The sequence below is a fragment of the Neurospora tetraspora genome (assembly GCF_033439725.1).
Source record: "Neurospora tetraspora strain CBS 560.94 chromosome Unknown B0H65scaffold_1, whole genome shotgun sequence".
Lineage (NCBI taxonomy): Eukaryota > Fungi > Ascomycota > Sordariomycetes > Sordariales > Sordariaceae > Neurospora > Neurospora tetraspora.
This window is the reverse complement of record NW_026944383.1, coordinates 6,265,469-6,285,884: the sequence shown is the minus strand read 5'-3', so window position 1 is coordinate 6,285,884 and position 20,416 is coordinate 6,265,469. Positions and strand designations below refer to the sequence as shown.

Here is a 20,416-nt window from a genome sequence, read left to right as displayed (position 1 = left end):
TAACGAAGAAAGGGTCTCCCTGGGCTTGTGTCCAAGCTTCGATTCCTCCCTCATATTCATATCATGAGGCAACCATATCACGCCGTATTTGCAATTGAACTTATCAGAGGACGATATTGCTTCTCCTGGGCGAAGCAGCAATATAGTGCAAAGATCAGCCTCATTATCGCAAAGACCGAGAGAGCAAACATTGCCAATCCACAAACAGAAACGCAACAAATCTCCGCCGTTCTGGTGATACGTCATTGGGCATCGTACAGCCAACTGCTGTTTACCTTATATACCTCAATAACATTGCAACACTAAGGCAACCGTTAGAATCCACATCTGTTCGATTTCTTCCTTCCCATTTTACTAATCAGCCAGGGAAATATTCTTTACTAATCAAACAGACCAATGTTCGGAAAACGTCATGGAAGTTCCTTGCATACACCGGTTGAAAACAACGCAACTGCATCGCGCGTGAAGATCATGAATTATTCTATCCAGAATAAGACCCCCCGACCTGGGAGTTTGCGACTGTTGATACTTCCTTTTACAGACGAAAGACTCCCGTCCCCCGGCTCGGCACTCGAACCGCAAAAGGAGAACCGTGCTGTTACTGAGGGGTTGAACCAAGAACATGGATACTGAGCAAAGAACCATTCCACATACCTACGTCGTTGTGGATTGCCACTTTTGGTTTCTGTCGGCTTCCATATGAGGGTACAAAATTGATATGTGCTTAGAAATTGTATACTTTGCTGAATCGTGAACAAAATCCCTTATAGGAGGGAAGGTTAAGTATTACGTGAAGAAACAATTCAGAAACTCAAGTTATCAACTCCTGTCAAACCTTTTGTTCTCAACCATCCTCTTCCTTGAATTGTCAACCACTCACAAAGGACCGACATAACAACCACCATTGTTCATTGCTCCAACAACAACAAAGAACAAAGCATACACCTCCCTCAAGCCTGAACCCAAACTCAAACCCAACCCCAGCAAAAGCCATGGCAACCACCACCCCCCTCCCACCGGGCATCCCCCCCACCCACCCAGCCGTAGTCATCACCGCCCCTCGCGCCCCCCTCGCCATCCTCCATCGCCCAACCGAACCCCCCGGGCCCGGCGAAGCCCTCGTCCACGTAGAATGGACCTCCTCGACGCCTCTCGACCTGCACCAAGCCGACGGCGGTCTTCTCATCGACCCTCCGCACGTCGCCGGCTCCAGCTTCGGGGGCACCGTCGTCGCCCTTGGCCCCGCCGACGCCAGCACCGCCGCCGCTTACCGCAAGCTGAGTGTCGGCGACCAGGTGTTCGGCATGGCCTGGGAGCAGCCGCGCGAGCGCGGGTTCCAGACGTTCATCACGGCGCCGACGTACCTGATGAGTAAATTGCCCGAGAACATCACGATGCAAGAGGCTGTGACGGTGTCGACGAATTTGGTGACGGTGTTGCATACACTGACAAAGGACTTGGAGTTGGAGATGCGGTGGCCTCTTTCTTCTTCTGATACAAACGCAAACGAGGAGGATAAAGGGGATAAGGATAAGGAAAAGAAGCAGTGGATCCTAGTCTGGGGCGCGGCGAGTAGTGTCGGCCAATACGCCTTGCAGGTGTTGAAGTATGGGGGGTACCGCAATGTGATTGCTGTCGCGAGCAAGAGACATCACCAGGAGCTGTTGGCGCTCGGTGCCGCGGTGTGTTTTGATTATGGCCAGGAGGGCGTGACGGATTTGATTCGGAACCATGTGGCTGCTGCTGCTGCGTCGTCGTCAGATGATGATGCGACAATCCCGTTGGTGCTCGATTGTATCGGGGATTTGGAGGGTACGCTGAGGCCGCTGACTAGGCTGGCGGAGAAGGGAACGAAGGTGGCTATCATGTTGCCTGTTATCATCAAGCATGCTACCGAGGATGAGCCGCCGGAGTATGAGATCGATGTTACCAAGGTTTTGAAGGGGGAATGGAAGGATGGCGTTGTTTTGAGGGGGGTGAGAACGCATTTTTATACGCATGTGAGTTTCTCGATGGAAGAGCCCCTAGGAGTGTGCTCAAGACATTTGCTGACCTGAATGACAGGACGAATTCATGAAATATCATTGCCAACCGGACATCGTCCCGGCTTTGTTGGAACAGGGAGTGGTCAAGCCGAACAAGCAGAGGATTGTTGAGGGTGCCACATTGCTTGAGCGTGCTACGAATGCCCTCAGGATCCTTAGAAATAGAGCGCAATCAGGGGAAAAGCTTGTGTGGAGGGTCGATGAGAAGTCGGCTCAGGAGCTGTTCCCGGATCTCTTCGTCTCGAAGGCTGATCCCACAAAAGTCGAGACTATCATTTGAATCGCCGAGTATGCCCTACTTTCTGGCATAGGACGACTCGACGACTACCGAGCTTAATATCAGCACTACGCCTTGTGAAGACTGATTGAATATAAAAAAATTCTGTTTGTCACTCACTGCTTAGAGCTTCCTTGACATTGTCCCCATTGTGAGATCCAAATGCCCTATTAAAATACTTGGTTTAGGAGGATTTGCCTACACCTATGGATAGGTAATGACCATTACTTTTGCAAGCCTTATGACGTGGCTTCAGCCCGGAACATACAAGGCCGGGTCCTGATGTAGTGACTGAAGGCTTGGCCAAGAGTACATAATATGGCCCATCATGTTCCTGATTACTCCAATCGAGATGTTGTTCTGTGACCGGGTAGAGGAGCCAGCAAGTGAAAAACACACGAGACAGGAAACAGAGCGTCGGATCCAAAAGCAAAATCCCGAATCACTCTCTCGGGAATCGGCTCAGTGTAGTCTCGAGGTGGATTGACGTAGCATTGATGTTTCGGCTGTTCCAAGCCGTATTAGGAAATATGATGAACTCCTTCCGGGAATTTGGTGTCCTGAAGAATCAAACGAAACATTAAAGGACCGATTTCCCGCCAGAATACCACCATCCGCGATGTCACCCAAAATTCCATCAATCAGGCAGTGGTGAAACACGGTCTAAGGAGTATGGCGATGTCACCGCCGCTTGACGGTGACGGTCCTCTTAAAGCCAGGCATGTCCGCTCCGGCGTCCCTAAGGAACAGTCAGGTTGTTATTCTCGACAGGACCCCGGGTTTTCCACAGCTGAACATCAACCATGCTTCTTTCAGCATTGTCGGCCGTCCTCGGCCTTTCAGCCTCAGCGGCTGCTGCCCTCGCCTACAAAGGAGTTGACTGGTCATCTGTGGCTGTGGAAGAGAAAGCCGGCGTCTCTTATAAGAATGTGAACGGTGCTGCCCAGTCCATCGAGCAGATTCTGCGGGACAGCGGCGTCAACACGGTCCGCCAACGGGTGTGGGTAAACCCTTCCGGGGGCATATACAACATGGCCTATAATGTCAACCTGGCCAAGAGGGCGAAGAAGGTTGGGCTTGGTGTTTATGTCGACTTCCACTTCAGTGATACTTGGGCGGACCCGGCGCACCAAGCGATTCCCTCGGGATGGCCAACTGCCATTGACGACCTGGCCTGGAAGCTATACAATTACACACTCGATGCGTCGAACCAGTTCCAGGATAATGGTGTGCAGCCAACCATCATGTCCATCGGCAACGAGATCACCGGCGGCCTCCTTTGGCCAACGGGAGGCACTTCCTCGTGGTATAACATCGCTCGCTTGCTGCACTCGGCATCTGCCGGTATCAAGGACTCGAGGCTGAACCCCAAGCCCAAGATCATGATCCATCTTGACAACGGATGGTAGGTTCCCTTGCCGTTTGACAACTGGATGCTGTATTAGCGCTAACTCTGGTCAACAACCGCAGGAACTGGAACACACAGAACAACTGGTATACAAATGTGCTGAAGCAAGGGCCTCTGGTTTCTTCGGACTATGACATGATGGGAGTCTCGTACTACCCCTTCTATTCGGCCTCGGCAACTCTGTCGTCCTTGAAATCAAGCTTGACAAACATGGCCAACAAATGGGGCAAGGAGCTCGTCGTTGCCGAGACTGACTGGCCAACCTCTTGCCCCAACCCGGCCTATGCGTTCCCGTCGGACGCCAAGAACATCCCCTTCACGGCCGCCGGACAGTCGCAATGGATCAAGGCCGTGGCAGACGTGGTGGCTTCGGTACCCAAGGGCCATGGACTGTTCTATTGGGAACCCGCTTGGATTCACAATGCCAACCTAGGCTCATCGTGTGCGAATAACTGCATGTTCTCGAACTCGGGGCAGGCCTTGTCCAGTCTGTCAGTGTTCCATAACATCTGAAGAGGAGCGATTGAGCGCGAGAGAGATAGCAAGGATATTTGAAGATTCCGATGTGGTAGATAAGATAATAAGCACAATGCGAGGTTAGTTGCCTCCAAGAACGTGACGATGTAAAAAAGGACAAAAGGCAATGCGTGACCCGCGAACTGCTGTACGCCTAAATATGTATGAGGCCAAGGGTAAAAATGAACTTCGACTCAGTGTGGGTGACTGCGTAATAACGGATGTTGGGAAGTGACTGATTGTAGTCATTCGTTAACTGGCATCGTGCCGGGATGACACAGCGAAGTGACTGAAAGTGACGATGCTTCATTCATCCAGTCGCGACGGAGACCGCGTCACCGTGGTGTGCACCGTGATGGCTCGCGCCGCTGGTTAAAGAGGTTATGCGCCACAAGTTGGCTCATGCATGCACTGCCAAAACCTTGGTTGCCCAGCCACAAGTGCAGCTCCAGCCACAGCACACACCAATCGCGCAGGGGCGGCCCGGGCGGGGCTGTTGAGGGCACAGAGCCCTACGAATTTTCCCCGGTGGGTCCTGCGGACAGAGGCGACCGCCCACCCGCCCGTGCCACTGGCCAGAGGTTTTGCTTGCTGTGAGGGCCGGAATCCTAAATCCACTCCCATCATCGCGACAGTCAGATTTTCGCTCTTCGATACCCCGACGAACAGCGAAATCGTGATCACCAACCACCTACCGCAAAGATGGCTGACGAATACGTACGTGCCCTTCATTTTATGATAGCGATGATGCTACACACATAGCATCGGGTCCTTCCCAGCGGACGGTGGCCATGATCGAATTGGCCCCCCGACGACGACGACCACACACACAAAATTGCACATTCTCAGAACGAGAATGAGGAAAATGGGGAGAACGAAAGACTGACGATGCACGCTGCAGAACGCCGAGGAGGCCGCCGAGCTCAAGAAGAAGAGAACCTTCCGCAAGTTCTCTTACAGGGGTATCGATCTCGATGCGTAGGTTCTCCCGCTTTTTCGCCATGTTGAAGTTCCAAAATCCGAAGAGAGCAAGCCAGCCAGTTAGCCAGACGACCAAACCGACCGACAAAGGATATCACGAGACATTCCGCGACAGACATACGACGTCATTTCAACACCAGGAATCAGGGGAAAGGGGAAGCGGCACTCACTCGACGACAACTGGGGGAATTGGCAGTTCTGGGATGGCTCGGCCGGCTTGCTCGGCTTGGATGGCCAAGGGAACATATCTTGCACTCACAATGCGCCATAACACACGAAAGCACATGTGCTGACAGCAACCTCTTCTGTGCAGTCTCCTCGACCTTGGCTCCGATGAGCTCCGCGATGTCGTCCACGCCCGTGCCCGTCGCAGGATTAACCGTGGCCTCAAGCGCAAGCCCATGGGCTTGATCAAGAAGCTCCGCAAGGCTAAGCAGGAGGCTAAGCCCAACGAGAAGCCCGACCTCGTCAAGACCCACCTCCGTGACATGATCGTTGTCCCCGAGATGATTGGCAGCGTCATCGGCATCTACTCCGGCAAGGAGTTCAACCAGGTTGAGATCAAGCCTGAGATGGTTGGCCACTACCTTGCTGAGTTCTCTATCTCCTAGTAAGTTATCCCCCGCTATCTAAAGAATTGGAAGACATATATACTGACCCCCCTTACAGCAAGCCCGTCAAGCACGGTCGCCCCGGTATCGGTGCTACCCACTCTTCTCGTTTCATTCCTCTCAAGTAAATGCTCTGGGAAATGGGTAGTACTTGCATTCTGTCTCAAATCATGGGTTCGGCGAAAACGGACGCGGGTTTGCTCATTTGGTTATGGCATGGACAAATGTGCCAGGGGCTATCTTAGTTTTGACGAGATAGTGCAAACGAGTAATGACGAGTGCGGGATTCTAGGTGATCAAACACATGGCTCTCGTCCGCGGATTCCTTGATTAGACTTGAGACTTTGCTGAATGAAAGGAACAATGAAAACAGAACTCCCATGATCATCGTGTTCCAACATCACGCTATCCTATAAAGTTGTTCATGACGCTTAAAGCATGAGACCCAGCCTTGGCCCACTACCCTCTCGCTGATTGATTATTTCTTAGTATCACGACTTCAACAAAAACGAAAACACACATATTCGCCATTACGCCATTGGACCTACCCTCGCCTACCAGGCGAGACAGAATAAGGCCATCCCGCAGCAAACCAACCTTATCAACCACACAAGCCCTCTCGCCTCCCCATTCAACACTCACCACCCCCTCAACCACCTCCTCACCTCCTCAACCCCCAAAAAACACCGACGCACCGCCCCTCACAGCACGCCGCAATAAGACCCCATAAACGTATCCCTGCACGTCGCACATTCACACACGAACCCTTTTTCCCTCTTCCCATAGTCCCACGTCAGCTGCTCGCCCTCTTTGATATCCCTCTTGGCCTGCACGCAAATGTATTTTGGCTTGACAAAGTGGGCCAGCCCCGAGGCACCGATACGCCACTCACAGTTTGGTCCGCGCTCGGTGCGCTTGCGCGTCACGTACGCCGAGGAGGAGGAGGGCGGGGTGCAGCAGTGGTTGATGAGGGAGCCGAGGAGGTAGATGCAGGCGTCTGAGTTTGTTGTTGGTGTTGGGGGTTGGCTTGTTGTTGTTGAGACGGATGATGGGATGGGGGTTAGGGTGTTGGTGGTTGTTGTGGTGGCTGTTGTTGGTGATATCGGGACTGGGACAAGGGGTGGTGGTGATGGAAGATGAGGGATGTTGGCCGTGGGTGGGATGATGGTAGCTGTCCGTTTAACCTGAAAGGCGTAACGCTTGAAGAAATCCAGACAAGCATTTTGTCGGTCTTCCTCCGTCGGTTTGGCAATGAGCATCTCCCTCACCCCGGCCACGTACGTCTCGTACTCTTCGCGCGTGATGATCGAGCCGGCGAACCGGCCGTGCACGAGGTTCTTGCCGAAGAATTTCTTCTTGGAGCCGGCCACGTCGGGTTCGGCGGACTCGGCAGAAAAGATGGGCTCGGCGTCTTCCCAGGAGGCAGGCGGGAAACCGTTGCGGGCGGCAAGCATGGGGAAGGCGAGCGTGACGACGTCTTGGCCGCCGTCGGCTAGGGCTGCCTTGTAAGCCTGGTGCTGGCTGTGCATCAGGGAGGTGGCGGCACAGAACTTTTCGTTGAAGAGGGCCGTCATGAGAGGCGCCTCGTGGAAAATGAATTCGTCCTTGGTCAGGTCGCGGGCGGCGAAGAGGCCGTAGCCTACGCCTGCGCTCACCAGACCGATGCGTACAGCCGGGGCATCCTTGGGCGCATTACGTAGGAATTTAGCTGGCAGCTGTGTAGGTGAGAAGATGGAAGGTGTTAGTTATATCACAAGTAAAAAGATCATTGATGCTGATGATGGAGTGTGCGATTACGACTTTAGTAGGAGACTACACAATGAGAGACATGTTTGAGTTCTTGGCAGGAGAAGCATGTGATGATGCCTAGGATGTTGACACGATTGAAATATCCAACATGCCTTGGCCTGCTTCGCAGCATCGAATCCTTCGTCTTCGTCAGAGGTCTTTGTTTGTCTCTTTGATCGATGAGTGTTCGCCATACTGGTGTCAGCTTTGAGCCCTGACCTGAGAAACCAGTAGGACGATTGTGCGCATGAGAGAGTCTAACTAGATCGCGTGCGCACACCCAGGCGCATGCGTAACTGCCGCGCGATGACTCAAAAGCTCAAGAAGAAGAAAAGCAACCGGCCAGGGTTTGGCTGGAAGAAATACGAACAGAATGGTATGGAAGGGAGGAAAAGTGAAAAACCTGTGATGATTTCGGCAATTGACGTTGGTGGGTTGATGGTGATTCCCGGTGTGCGACTATGTACACGTATGAGGAAGGTAACTTTCTGAATGTTCGGCCCCTTGTCAATAGGACGGGAAGGAGGAGTCTAACGTCTAACGTTGGGAGGAAGTATGCAATCATTGCACAGCACTTGTCTAGTTGGCCGCCGCCAGCTTCTTCGCCTTGCGCTCCTCTTCGTCAAGGTGCTGCTTCCTGTAGACCTCGACAACCTTGTCCAAGCGGATATAAGTACCGGCCGGGACATTGCGAGCGCTACCGTGCTGAAAGATTCTGTCACGTGGTCAGCTTGTAGGTCGCACCAATGGCATCTTGTGTTGTGTGAAGCAGAAAAGCAAGGATGGGAGGCACGATGGTCGATGGCAAGCTGTCAATCCATTCCGCAACTGCCTGCGCATTGGAACGAGTCCCAGACACACGAAGCATTGATGGCGTCCAATGCCAAAAGGACAACATCTCGTTGCCTAAGCCCGGACCACAAGCTCCGAGAGCTCTCCATCTTGTGTAACAGCAGCCTTGACCTATCGATGTGTGAAAATGGGCAGAATGCCATTGGGATTGTGGTGTTGCGCAAAGTTGGATATGGGAGAGGGATGAAGCACATCTTGTGTCGCAAGGCTCCCCCGTCCACTTTGGAGCTTCGTAACAAGAAATTGGAATTAATAACGTACTCGGGATACTTCATCTCGTAGTGTCCGCTCCTCAGTTCGCCGGCATAGTAGAAAAGGTGCTTGTCGTGAGCAGCCTGCTCGAGAGCCGCTGTCATGAGAGCGTTCTTGTCGGCCAATGCCTCCCGGTGCTCCTCCCACTTCTGCAACCACTTCGTAATGCTGTTTGGCTGTCCGTCCTTGCCCGGCCGAGAGAAATAGTAGAGAGCACCGAATGCGGGGATGGCGCCGAATATCACGTAGAAGGCAGTCTGTAACCATCAGGTTAGCCTCCAAGTTGATATAACGACATGCTCCCCAGTTCCCAAGCAATAACAGCAAGATGGCCCTGTTCCCCACACTGTATTCATGAACGTACTCCAAGCTCCTCGTCGGCAGAGGCGTGGTGGTGCTCCCCATGGCCGGCAGTGCTGTGGGCGTGGTCGGCAGGACCGTGGCTGTCGGAGGCATACCTCCTCGTGTTGCGCACACAAGGGGCCCGAACCTGACGGGCGACCCTAGAGGCGCCGAGTCTGAAGGAGGACATGGCTGTCGTCGACTTATATCGTGTAATTGACAAGTGCGGAGCGCGAGTCGTGCGTCGACGGGGATAGTGGACCCTTTCTCTCCTCCTGGCGGAGTGACCCCGGGATCCTCTTTCTGCGGGGAGATCGATAAGACGTTGACCTCGAAGTGGTCTCGGGAGAGCGTGGCAATTGCACAAACAAGATATGCGCCGGTTATCGAGGGTCAGAGCCGTTCGGGCTTTGAAGAGACCAGAGGCGCGAGCTGCAAACCAGATCGTCTTCGACGATGTAATGCGCCGCCAGTAGCTAGGTTGGCGGGCAGGGCAGGTACGTAGCCGAATTGCGAGGTATCTGCACGTGATTTGAGATGTGGTTGGAAGCCGGCCAGGAGGGCCCTGCCTCGAAAAGAGTTCCCGCGATGCCAAGCCCTGCCTCAGTACAGTCCAATGCTGGTTTGTTTGTTAGCTTGGTACTCTTGGTATATTGGACGATATCCATCCCGAATTGTCCCAAACTTCACAAGGACAAATTGTTAACAAAAGATTCAATATGACATATTGAACTTCGGAAATAGCATATTCAAGATAAGATTACGCTATAATCATGAAACCAAACGAATCAATTAGATATAAGAACACCTAGGGAAGTTGATCCGAGGTCTTGAGCTAACAAACAAACCAGTATTGGGCTGTACTTCCAGGCTTGGAGCCACGCTGTCGGGATGGAGGCTCACAGAAGCCTTCAGAGCGCTGAAGTCGATGGAATCAGACAAGGTGTTCACAGACGGGAGGCAAAAACCCACTCGATATCCAGACACACTGTCCTTTTTATCGACTCGACTCATCTTTGATTTTATATAAGGTAGCCCAAACAGCTAGCCAACCTTAAAGTAAAGATTCTTATTCTTCATTGACACTGAAACTTCAACAAATCTCTGGTTAGGCTCTTCAAGCCTACAACTTCAATCTCACCATCACACCTGGCAGCTCTCGCTTCCCTCGCCTTTAACGCTAGGCGGGTAAGAGGCTCAAACCCACCAACGTCCAAGACACTCACTTCTATCAACCAAAACAACACTCACTCAGACATACACAATGACGAAGCTAAAACTACACTCCCTCCCACTGAGTCTCTTAGCACTCCTAGGAGTTGCCCTAGCCGGCGTCTCAGCTTCAGCTTCAGCATCACCACCAGCCGGCGAGAAGATCCCTTCCCCCTCATCAGCAGTAGCAGACTCCGAAGTCGAACTCATCTGCCACACCTCCAACCCAGCAGAATGCTACCCCAAGATCTTCCAACCCACACACGAATTCCAGATTGTACAACCAGACCAAGACCTTCCCCCAGGTCTTCACGTCCGTCTGAACATCTACACCGGCCAAAAAGAAGCCAAAATCAACGTCCCCGATGAAGCCGTCGACCCGTCCCTCGAAGGTCTGCCAGTCGACACCTCCATCATGATCGTCGACCCAGAAGATTCCTCGGGATCAGAAGAACAGCAGAGCCAGCAGCCCCTCAAACCACCCAAAAATGCCCCAGCCTACGAGCCACACGGCAAGATCAAAGAGCCCAAGAAGGAAACCGCCGAAGCCAAAGATGAAGCCTCAGCCTTCTACAAGTCTTTGACAATCCTCAAGAAGGGTCTGGACATCGACCAAGCGCTGGAAATGCTGCAAGAGATTTCCCACGACATTTACTACGGGCTCAAGATCGCTGAGGACTACGACACCGTTCGCGAGCTTTTCTGCTTGGCTAACTCGCCCTCCATTTTCTCACCAGAGACACCAGAGGCAGGAGGACCCTCCGAAAAAGACCTCACCCGCGCCCGCCTAGCAGCGCTAATTCTCTCCAACACCGTTCAAAACAACCCCAAGGCTCTAGCGGAAATCAGCAAGCATTGGTCCACGCTTCAACAAGACTACTGCACCAAGTCTAAGGACTCGGAACCCCTCCAAATCTCCACTTTCCGTCTTCTCCCATCATCCCAGGGCAACAACTCAATCCCCCCCTCCCTAACCAAGGCCCGCATCTCCGCCATCTCCGGCCTCCTCAAGTCCCCCTCCATCCGGCAATCCTTCCTTTCGGCCAACGGCATGGATCTCCTTCTTCAGGTCCTCCTTGACACCACTACCGCATCCCAGGGTCAGGGAGCCGCTGAGGAATGGGAAAAAGTCCGCCGCCAAGCGGGCCACCTAATCCTCGACAACTTCCTTGACGAAGACATGGGAGCCGTTTTGGGCGAGTGGCCTGACGCTGTCAGGGATGTGCAGGCTAGTGATAAGGAGTGTGCTAGCCGTGCTGCTAGCCGTAGTGATGGGGAGAAGAAGGAGGGTCAGGGTGACTGTTGGGATTGGCACGCCAAGCAGCTTGCGGATAGGTACAAGAAGGAAGGGAAGGGAGGGGACGGGCATTGGAGCTGGGAGTTGTGGAATAAGTTGAAGGAGCAGAGGAAGAATGCTTCGAGCAATAAGAAGAACAAAGGTGGGAAGAAGGATGAGTTGTGATGGAAGCCTTGATTTGGGTCATGGTTGGAGTTATGTTTTAGGCTCATTGAAAGTGTCATGTAGAAAAACAGTTGTATACTCCTCAGGTTTTTGTGATTTCACGAACGGACAACTTCGTGGGACATTTGTGCACATATTCGTCGATTAACTTGTAAGCGACGTATTCCAAGCCTTGGAAGATTGCTGTCTTACTGTACACATACATAGTCACATTTACGAAAGCGATCATTCAAATCAGGACAAGTCACGCCCATACATTAATCTACAAAATCTAACCTTAACGAACTTCCCTTTTCCTTCTCGCACTGATGAAAGCAATGAAATGAACTACGAGTGATATAGGCGCTTTTGTTCCCAAGGACCGATCAATCGCTGGTTGAACGCAACCCTTGCGATGAATTCCTAGCCAGCATGCAAAGAGACTTCATGTGGAAAGGGTCGACAACAAAACGCGATCGTCCCCCCCATCTGTCCTTGCTGGTCTGACCTTAACGAACTTTACCCGCCCTATTCTCGTCTCTGGACATCAACGTCCGCCAACCTTACTGCCGCGGTTTATGCCGACTTTGAAGCACTCGCACTCGTTATCTTTTTTTTGTGTGTTTTCCTTGTTTTTCTTTTCCTCTGTCATGGTTTGTCCGTTTTTGGCCTCAGCTAGAAGTGCCAGTAACGACGACAACTTCCTCTCAGTCCGCATGTAGCCGTGGATGCCAATGAGATGATTGTTCATGAACGCTCTTGAGTGGCCCAGCGGACATTCAAGTGGTGTCTTGATTCGTGGTCCTCCTTCTCGTTGACTTTCATGACGACTCTACCCAGCTTGGTGAAGGTTGAAAGAAATCATGGGCGGCGAACTTTGCGCCTACATGCTTGCGACCTTTGAGAGCCACTATTGTCTGTCTTTTGAGGTATGGGATGCTCCGTCTTCAGAGAAAGGTCGCTCTTGAGGGCACATGCCCAGATTGTCCTCAATGAATAGCTCCTCCGCTGCTCCCGGTGTCCGGGGTAGGATGGATAATGAAAAAAAAAAAGAAGGGGACCTACAGCCAAGGCCGACTTGGAGATGGCTGAGAATGACGACGTAAAACTGTTTGGTGCAACATGAAATAAAACAGACTGATTTTCTTTCTTCTTTGAACTGCCCTGGCGGTTCTTTCTCGGACTCGCTTGGTTCCGACGAATGATGAGAGGAATGTCTGGGCACTACTTGTCGTTAGGTCGGACGCCGGTATTGCCGAAACCGCTCAGATTCCATCCAGGATATTTGGACGCCGATGCGTTTCCGTTGGGAGCTTCGGGCTGCGGGGGAATGCTAGGGAGACCACTTCCGGGTTCCCTCTTCAAGGGGTTCTGCGGGAGCGATGCAGGCCCTGTAGCCGGAGGCTGCCCGTTGGATGTCGTAATACCACCAGAAGACTGATCCAATGGCTTTTTCACTTTGTAAGCACCCTTGTCCTGGAGGTACTTGATAGCTTGGACAATGGACAGGTCCTCCTGCTCCTTGTCGTTTAGGAGCAAACGCTGCTGGAGGGTCATCTTTCCTCCGTTGAGTTCGCGTTCTTTGAGCGCCTTTTCGCGCTCGTTAGGGTCATGTACAAAACGGCACTTGCCCCGCTTACCACAATTTCCACCAGTCGAGTAGTACTTGCAGTGCTTCGACTGGTCAGCCTTCCTGGCCACCGGGGGGACTACTGTTTCATCCGGACGAGTAGTCAAGACTTCCGGCTTCTCGTCGTCGGACTTGGAGATTGTTGAGGGCGATGAGGGCTCCGAATGGCGCATCTCGTCGCCTTCATCTTGCTGCTCACGCTTCCTCTTGATGCTGGATTCGACTTTTTCCAGCTGCTTGCGGAGCTTCTCCGCCTTCTGTTCTTGTCTCATCAGCAGAGAGGCCTTCTCGTCAGCGGCCTTTGCCTCAGCAGTCTGTGCCTTGACAGCAGCTCTCTTGGCTTCAATTTTGGCCTTTGATGGGAAGTTGGCCCTGCGCTCGGCAATCCAGGAAGCAAGTTCCTCGTTCGTAGTCGGGCTGGATCAAAGGTTAGTGTTATTCTTATCAGACAGTAACAGCGGGAAACACTTACTTGGGGGCATCAGCACCAATCATCTCATTGAGACGCTCCTCCTCATTCTCATCGTCCTCATCGGACTCATCACCCGGGGTCAAACCAAGCGTGTTCGTCTTGCGCTTCTTTTTCTTACCGCCAGAAGGATCGGGCTTCTGGTGGTGAGTGGGAGGGCTGTGAGCCTTCCCGCCGCGGCTGTGATTACCGCCGGCATGACCATTACGGCCACGAGCTCTGTCACCACCAAACTGGGGGCGATGACGAGGGTGGCTGTTTTGATGGAAGCCTCCTCCACGTCCATGACGCGGTGTGCTGGCGGCGGGAGCACCATCATAAACAGGATGAGCCGGCGGCATGTAGGCGGTTGGAGGGGGATACGGGTATGGGGCAGGAGCATAAGGCGCCGCGTGAGGTGCACCATATGGCTGCGGTGGATAAGGGGCCGGAGCGGGCGGCTGCGCAGGTGCGCCATCAAATCCCATCCTGATAGGAGGTCCCATCATCTGACCCTTGGGGCCGGAACGGTCACTATGTGAGCCTCTGCCACCTCGGCCACTGGTGTTGAACGAAGTTTGGGGTGGGGGCGGTTGATGATGACTACCCCATGGCTGAGGAGGCGGACTAGCCTGCGGAGCGGGGGGAGCATACGCCGGGCCGTAGGCAGTTTGTGGCGCGGGTGAGTAAGCGGGTTGCTGAGCACCGTAGGGCTGCTGGGCCTGGGGGTAATGGGGCTGTGTGCCGTAGCTAGGCGCGTAACCTTGAGGGGGAGGAGGGCCAGGAGGCTGTTGCGGGGTATGCTGGCCATGCTGCTCTGAATGCCACTGCTGTTGCGGCGGAGGGTAGGCGCCGGGCTGTGGCTGGTGAGAAGGGTATGGGCTTGCCGGAGGCGCCTGTTGACCGTACGATGAGGGTTGCTGGCCATATGAATAGGAATGCGACGACTGGTGATACCCGCCACGATCTGAGCCACCACGGCCTCGTCCACTATAGCTGCCGCGCTGGGGAGCAGCCGGCTGTGGCTGCTGCTGATATGGGGACTGGCCATAAGTGGCGGGGTAGCCAGCAGGCGGGTTGTTGGGCGGCGCCGGTCCCGGCGGCGGGGGAGGCGGGCCGTAGTTGTAAGCCATGGCTTCTGCACGAAGGAGAAACGGATATGGACGAATCTCGATCTCGCAAAGTGTACCTCTTGTTGTGATGTTCCCTGGGCAACAGGGTGTTTGTTCCTCAACTGGTATTAAGCAGCTGTCTCGTCCCTGGAAGTTGGACGTTTGGATTTTACTCGGAAGATGAGGCGTAGGCAAGAGGAATGGCAGTTATGGCCTCAAGACAGTTCGGACGCCGTGTCGATGGTCAAGCGGTAGGAGTGTCGTTTGGCAGCCTGGGCTTGGAATGATGGATTGGTTTGGACTTTTTGGACTCCGACGCTGCAAGCTAGGCAACGTGTGACCGATGTGAAGTCGTTCGAGTCTTGCTGGCGATGCCGAGATGGAAGCAAATGCAATGATGCCTCTGCGACTTGGGAATGACAGTCCTAATCGTCAAATGGTTTTCGACGACAGGAACTGATCCCTTTTGACACGGGCAAGATGACAAGCTTTCACTGGCAATGTTAAATGCCCTTGGACAGCAGACGTTGTCGATTGTCAGGATTTTAGTATCCTTCACTGAGTCAGGGTTGTTGGCAAGATTCAACTTGGCGTCAAGCAGCAGTGTTGGCGAGATGTTACACCTCAACCGGTCGCAACTTGGGCTTTGCTTCCCGAATGTGAACTAGAATTTGTTAGATTGAATGAACGGCGGACGTTGCGAAAGAATGTAGTTGGAACGAAGTGGGATTCAGTCCGACGACCGCGCCTCGCCGTACAGTGGCCTTATGGTCACCGGCGAGTTAACTTGCTTTGATGGCGTGGTGAGAATCCGACGACGTGGGGAATGGAATCAAGATTCAAGGGCCGACTTCGACCAAAATCTACGGGCACTTGCCTGTTCGTCACACACACGAGGCAAGAAAAATACTCACGGTTTAGGCTTGGTTGGTGATCACGGTCACAAGTGTGTACCGGGGTCGAGGAGGATGAAGTAGACGTGGAACATGGAGGGGTGAAGTTGTGAAATGGAGGTCGAAGGGTGAAGGAGAGAGAGACGTGGACTGGAAGGAGATGCGCGTTGGTGGGTCCACACTTAAGGTTCCCAAATCAAGGAAGGCGGTCAGCCGATCTACGGCAGGGGTGGAGGCGGCAGAATTCGAATCTCGAACTTCCGTTTGCTCAGGGCAGGCTCGAGGGTCCGGGTGTTGGCAGGTGCGCTGCTGCCCGCGGCGTTGTTGCAGTGGTGTTCGGCGGACTTTCAGGCTCCAGCACAGTTCGACCGGATTGCAGGTGCGCAAACTTGTGCGGCAGGCAAACCTTTTCGAGTCCCAAACGCTGCAGTGACAGTGGGGCATTCAACTCTCACCTTCTGATTACACCAGGCAGGTGCGCGATCCAGTGAATGGTGATATTGAAGGAAAGACTGTGAGGCCGACGAGGGGACTTTTACGTAGACCTTCAGATATCTTCTCGGATTTTGCTTAAGACATTCATCTTAATTGTTGCATAAAAATTTGACAGATTTCACGATCAAAGACTGCCAAAACAATCATTATCTGATATCGTCAAAAACCGCAGAATTTCCGCCCCTCGCCAAAAGTTTTGCATGCATTGACATTTAACAACACTTCTATTTGAGCACTCGGTCTCCTCTCATTCAACCACTTACATCCGGCCGTCACATTTTGCCCAAAACGGTTACCACACCATCAAGCTGAGACTTTGTCCAGTAACAATCCATACCACCATCAAGACGTCCAGTCTGGTCAAACCCATCTCGAGAAGAAGAGCTCGATTGTACTGCAAAAGAAGGCTTCTAGCACCATGTTCATCACGGTTCGTAAACTTTCATCCCTCCAGTGCGTTTGCAGTTGATGATCAAAATGAGACTAAAATCAAGATAGACGAAAATTGCCGACTTGGTGCAGATTGCACCTGAAGACTTTAGCAAAGAGAGTTTTGTCGCCATCGAAGACAACATCAACGCCAAGTATGCAAACAAGGTGGGTAACAATATCTTTGAACAAGCACAAGATTCCATCCATCTAACTGCTGTTTTTTGGTCCACAGGTAGTACAAAAAGTCGGCCTTTTCGTCTGCTTGTGGGATGTCACCTGGACATCAGAAGGTCAGATCGGTCATGGCACTGGTTTAGTCAACGTGAACGGTAAGATGATTATATTCGTATCCTATTTCTCTGCTGTCATCACTGACATGGTACACAGTTGAGTTTGAGATGGTGGTCTTCAGGCCATTCAAGCACGAAGTTATCCTTGCACGCATCACCCATCAGACCGAGGAAGGCATATACCGTCAGTTCAACCCATCAACCCCTGACTCTGTCATCTTTTATTACCCAACTTGCGTCTAACACGTCTTGCCCCTTGCAGTTGGTATGGACTTCTTTAGCGACATCTTTGTTCCCGCCGCGGAGCTTCCAGACAACTCGGAGTTGTGAGTACCAGTTCATTTTCCCTGGTGTCTTTCTGGGACATGCTAACATCTCATCCTCAGCGACACAACCGAGAAGGTCTGGGTATGGAAGGAAGAAGGCCAGGAATTGTACTTCGACAACAACGAAATGGTGCGGTTCCGCGTTATCGGCGAGGAGTGGCACGACCAAACACCAACAGGCCCGGTGGAAGTCGACCAGGCTGCAAACCAGCTCCTACCGCCGTATAAGATCACGGGTTCCATGAAGGAAGGAGGACTGGGATGTTGTCTGTGGTGGGAGTAGAATGGCCCACTCCGTCACGCACGCGAGGATATCGAGGCCAAGACCAAGCATTGAGAGGGCGTTTTGTTTTATTATCCAATTATATTTCTGCACCCTGAAGTGATGGCGGCGTGTAGCATTTTGTGTTTTTGCTTTCCCGGTATGTCAGGTTGCACCGTTCGCTGCTTTGGTCTATACTGTAATGCCCTCTAGAAGACGGTCCTCAACATCATCGAGGACCGAGTAATGCTCGATAACTGCGAGGTTCTCAGCCTCGGCCTTGAACTGCTTGTCGGGATCGACGCCGGGGCCGAACATCTGGGCTGGCGCTGCGCCCATTCCTCCCATCTGCTGAGCCATTTGACTCGCGGCTGTCACAATTATTAGCTAGAATCCATAGCGAATAAAGAGTCGAGAACACTTACCATTGTCGCTGCCGAGCAAAAAGTTAAAGACTGACTGAAGACCGAAGATACAGAGGAAGTACCAGCTGATGCTGGACATCCATCTGGGATCCATATCCTTGGTCATAACTCCTGCCTGAAGCATGCTCTTGAACTTGATAGTCAAGGGGAAAGGAAGTTTCACTGTGACACCCTGTTAGCCACCACAACGCTCCTATAACACCCAGAAGACCTGATCACAACCACGTACTAATAACATAACCGCTGAAGAAAGCATTGATCCAGCTCATGATCAGCGTGTTGGGGATAATCATGGCCATCTGGTTCTTCATCATGCCCATCATGCCCTCCATCGAGCTAGGGTCGCTCAGCGGGTTCGGCTGGCCCTGTCCGGCACGCTCAGGGTCCTTGAGGTAGGCGCCCGACTCGAAGGCCGTGACGAGCGCATCGCGGCGTGTGGCGAACGACTTCTTGGAGAGGGCGTGGAAGTTACCGCGCACGTTGATGCCGTGGAGGAGGGAACGCTGTTCGCGGATGGCCTTTTGGTCGAGCTTCTTGGGGGCGGATTGCATCAATACGGATGCATAGTGTCGGAGTACACCCGTCAGGATCTACATGGTCGTAGTGTTAGAGGATGAACTTGTATTGTAGTTGAAATCCGCATGGTCGGGTCAGAATCGGCCGGTCCGTACCATGACAATCGTGATGGGAAAGAGGATCCAGTAGCTACATGTTGACAACACCAAGCAGTTAGCATTTGGACTTCCTAGCTTGCCATTCCGTTGCTTAGCAGCGTACTTGGGGGAGCTCACAATAACTGGGGATCCCTATGGATCGTTTGAACCGGAACTTGCGCCATTGTCGCGATATCTGTTGAAACCGTTGGCAGACAAGTCTTGTTGATATCGCGGAAGACTATATGAGATGTCGTTGTTGTCCAACGTCCAACGTCCAAGTCGCTGTTGACCGCGGCGGGACGGGGCGCTACTGAACCCTGTCAACCATTGCATCAGCTCCCAGTGCCCCTGTCTACGGGGAAGGTACGTACCTCCTTAAAGCTTGCGCACTGACCACAGGATAGCGCTTTATCACCGCTTATCGTGCCTGCCGGCGCAACGACCATTCCACCAAGGTGGCCTTTCCCTGCCTGTCATCCGTCAGCCAGCCAGCACTCCAGCAGGCACCTCTTTGGCTTGACGTTGTGGGAGCTTCCATTGACTTTCAGCCTTCCCGATTTCAACAGCTCCCACTTCTCGGGCACTTCACCAGCACCATTTAACCTATCCGAGACCCCTTATCACAGCTACAGGGACAATCCGTCCCTAAACCATTTCAAGCAAGATGGCGTCAACAGAAAAGATCACGGTCTACAACGTAGCCGGTAAGCACTTACACGAACCTACTTACTCCAGCCCCAGCATATCAGCTGCTTGATCTATCATATACTAACACCATCTCCCCTGTGAAGACCTGCGAGCAACAACCGACGACGCCCTCCTTAACTACCTCAACTCGCTCGGCCTGCGCCAATCCCACACCCTCCTCGACACCCGTCTCGCCCTAGGCTTCTCGGCCTTCCTCCTCTCCGCCGCCTGCTTCGCCTGGGACTATAAGCTCGGCTTCGAGTCCACCAAGCAATACACTTTGATCGCTGTGATCCTGTACACTTTACTCAATGGCGCCCTGACGTACTGGATCATGTTCGTCGAGCAGGGAACCATCTACGCGGGATCGACCAAGGACGGCAAGACGCGGATCAGAGTGATTAGCGATAGCAAGAAGCCCCAGCAAAAGGGGGAGGCGCCGTTGTATAAGTTGAGGGTGGATGTGGAGGATGTGAAGACGAAGAAGGTGCAGAAGATTGAGTTGGAGAGGAGGTTCAGCGAGTGGTTCGATGCTAGTGGACGGTTTGTGGCCGCGCCGTTCCAGACGGTGTTGGCGCAGGGGATTCCGTTGGTGGGGAGGTTGGATCCTAAGAGGGCTGTTGCTGCTGCTCCCGCTTCTGGGGGACAGGGCATGATTAAGGAGCAGTTTGCGGAAACACCGGGTTATACGGCGGAGATTTTGGATGCTATTGCTAGTGGCTTGGGAGAGAGCTCGACGACGGCGGCGACGGGGTTTAGTGCGAATCAGGATGCTGGGAAGAAGAGGAGGAAATAGAGATACCGTCGCTTCGAACCGTACCATTTTAAGGCGGCGTATGGTTGTCTCTCGGCAAGGAAGGGAGGGAGTGGGTGGTTGATGAGTTTGGGCCGGCTTGGCCACGCCTTTGTTATATCGGGTTGCATCGTCAGCGAAAAGTATGATAGGATGGTATCTTTAATTCACAGCGTCTGTGTTTCATGGTTTTGCTTTCCAAGTTGTGGTTAACATGGCGACTGGACCAGTCAGTGAGAAGG

General features: G+C 52.9%; 10 protein-coding genes across 10 annotated transcripts; 6 read left to right on the top strand and 4 right to left on the bottom strand.

Annotated features, from left to right (window-relative positions):
• Positions 1-761: 761 nt before the first annotated feature.
• B0H65DRAFT_452804 (chaperonin 10-like protein) lies at positions 762-2,437 on the top strand. Its single transcript, XM_062826119.1, has 2 exons — positions 762-2,000; positions 2,065-2,437. Exons 1-2 carry the CDS (start codon positions 993-995, stop codon positions 2,323-2,325), a joined length of 1,269 nt encoding a protein of 422 aa, XP_062687083.1. The 5' UTR covers positions 762-992; the 3' UTR covers positions 2,326-2,437.
• Positions 2,438-3,125: 688 nt separating this feature from the next.
• On the top strand, positions 3,126-4,243 carry B0H65DRAFT_544945 (family 53 glycosyl hydrolase; the record flags this gene model as incomplete). The annotated part of the gene is made up of 2 exons (XM_062829336.1): positions 3,126-3,727; positions 3,793-4,243. The coding sequence occupies 2 exons, from the start codon at positions 3,126-3,128 to the stop codon at positions 4,241-4,243; spliced, it is 1,053 nt and encodes a 350-aa protein (XP_062687082.1).
• Positions 4,244-4,782: 539 nt separating this feature from the next.
• On the top strand, positions 4,783-6,212 carry B0H65DRAFT_452800 (putative ribosomal protein S12, cytosolic). The gene is made up of 4 exons (XM_062826118.1): positions 4,783-4,963; positions 5,148-5,224; positions 5,541-5,837; positions 5,897-6,212. The coding sequence occupies exons 1-4, from the start codon at positions 4,949-4,951 to the stop codon at positions 5,964-5,966; spliced, it is 459 nt and encodes a 152-aa protein (XP_062687081.1). The 5' UTR covers positions 4,783-4,948; the 3' UTR covers positions 5,967-6,212.
• A 327-nt stretch (positions 6,213-6,539) lies between these two features.
• B0H65DRAFT_417938 (uncharacterized protein) lies at positions 6,540-7,875 on the bottom strand (the record flags this gene model as incomplete). The annotated part of the gene is made up of 2 exons (XM_062824117.1): positions 6,540-7,553; positions 7,846-7,875. The coding sequence occupies 2 exons, from the start codon at positions 7,873-7,875 to the stop codon at positions 6,540-6,542; spliced, it is 1,044 nt and encodes a 347-aa protein (XP_062687080.1).
• Positions 7,876-8,012: 137 nt separating this feature from the next.
• Positions 8,013-9,470, bottom strand: B0H65DRAFT_55675 (NADH dehydrogenase 17.8K chain). The gene is made up of 4 exons (XM_062830062.1): positions 9,442-9,470; positions 9,095-9,371; positions 8,740-8,987; positions 8,013-8,341 (listed from the first exon to the last, which is right to left on the bottom strand). The coding sequence occupies exons 2-4, from the start codon at positions 9,260-9,262 to the stop codon at positions 8,206-8,208; spliced, it is 552 nt and encodes a 183-aa protein (XP_062687079.1). The 5' UTR covers positions 9,263-9,371; positions 9,442-9,470; the 3' UTR covers positions 8,013-8,205.
• An 866-nt stretch (positions 9,471-10,336) lies between these two features.
• On the top strand, positions 10,337-11,746 carry B0H65DRAFT_415525 (uncharacterized protein; the record flags this gene model as incomplete). The annotated part of the gene is made up of 1 exon (XM_062823992.1): positions 10,337-11,746. One exon carries the CDS (start codon positions 10,337-10,339, stop codon positions 11,744-11,746), a length of 1,410 nt encoding a protein of 469 aa, XP_062687078.1.
• A 966-nt stretch (positions 11,747-12,712) lies between these two features.
• Positions 12,713-15,234, bottom strand: B0H65DRAFT_55591 (uncharacterized protein). The gene is made up of 2 exons (XM_062830040.1): positions 13,828-15,234; positions 12,713-13,772 (listed from the first exon to the last, which is right to left on the bottom strand). Exons 1-2 carry the CDS (start codon positions 14,934-14,936, stop codon positions 12,950-12,952), a joined length of 1,932 nt encoding a protein of 643 aa, XP_062687077.1. The 5' UTR covers positions 14,937-15,234; the 3' UTR covers positions 12,713-12,949.
• Positions 15,235-16,721: 1,487 nt separating this feature from the next.
• Positions 16,722-17,720, top strand: B0H65DRAFT_564570 (RNA polymerase III subunit Rpc25-domain-containing protein; the record flags this gene model as incomplete). The annotated part of the gene is made up of 6 exons (XM_062830259.1): positions 16,722-16,733; positions 16,802-16,900; positions 16,968-17,064; positions 17,123-17,209; positions 17,288-17,351; positions 17,412-17,720. The coding sequence occupies 6 exons, from the start codon at positions 16,722-16,724 to the stop codon at positions 17,632-17,634; spliced, it is 582 nt and encodes a 193-aa protein (XP_062687076.1). The 3' UTR covers positions 17,635-17,720.
• Positions 17,700-19,014, bottom strand: B0H65DRAFT_55530 (integral membrane protein DUF106-domain-containing protein). The gene is made up of 5 exons (XM_062830020.1): positions 18,830-19,014; positions 18,710-18,743; positions 18,268-18,628; positions 18,039-18,200; positions 17,700-17,984 (listed from the first exon to the last, which is right to left on the bottom strand). The coding sequence occupies exons 1-5, from the start codon at positions 18,874-18,876 to the stop codon at positions 17,806-17,808; spliced, it is 783 nt and encodes a 260-aa protein (XP_062687075.1). The 5' UTR covers positions 18,877-19,014; the 3' UTR covers positions 17,700-17,805.
• A 141-nt stretch (positions 19,015-19,155) lies between these two features.
• On the top strand, positions 19,156-20,177 carry B0H65DRAFT_585321 (microsomal signal peptidase 25 kDa subunit-domain-containing protein; the record flags this gene model as incomplete). The annotated part of the gene is made up of 2 exons (XM_062830920.1): positions 19,156-19,398; positions 19,486-20,177. The coding sequence occupies exons 1-2, from the start codon at positions 19,359-19,361 to the stop codon at positions 20,175-20,177; spliced, it is 732 nt and encodes a 243-aa protein (XP_062687074.1). The 5' UTR covers positions 19,156-19,358.
• Positions 20,178-20,416: the final 239 nt, after the last annotated feature.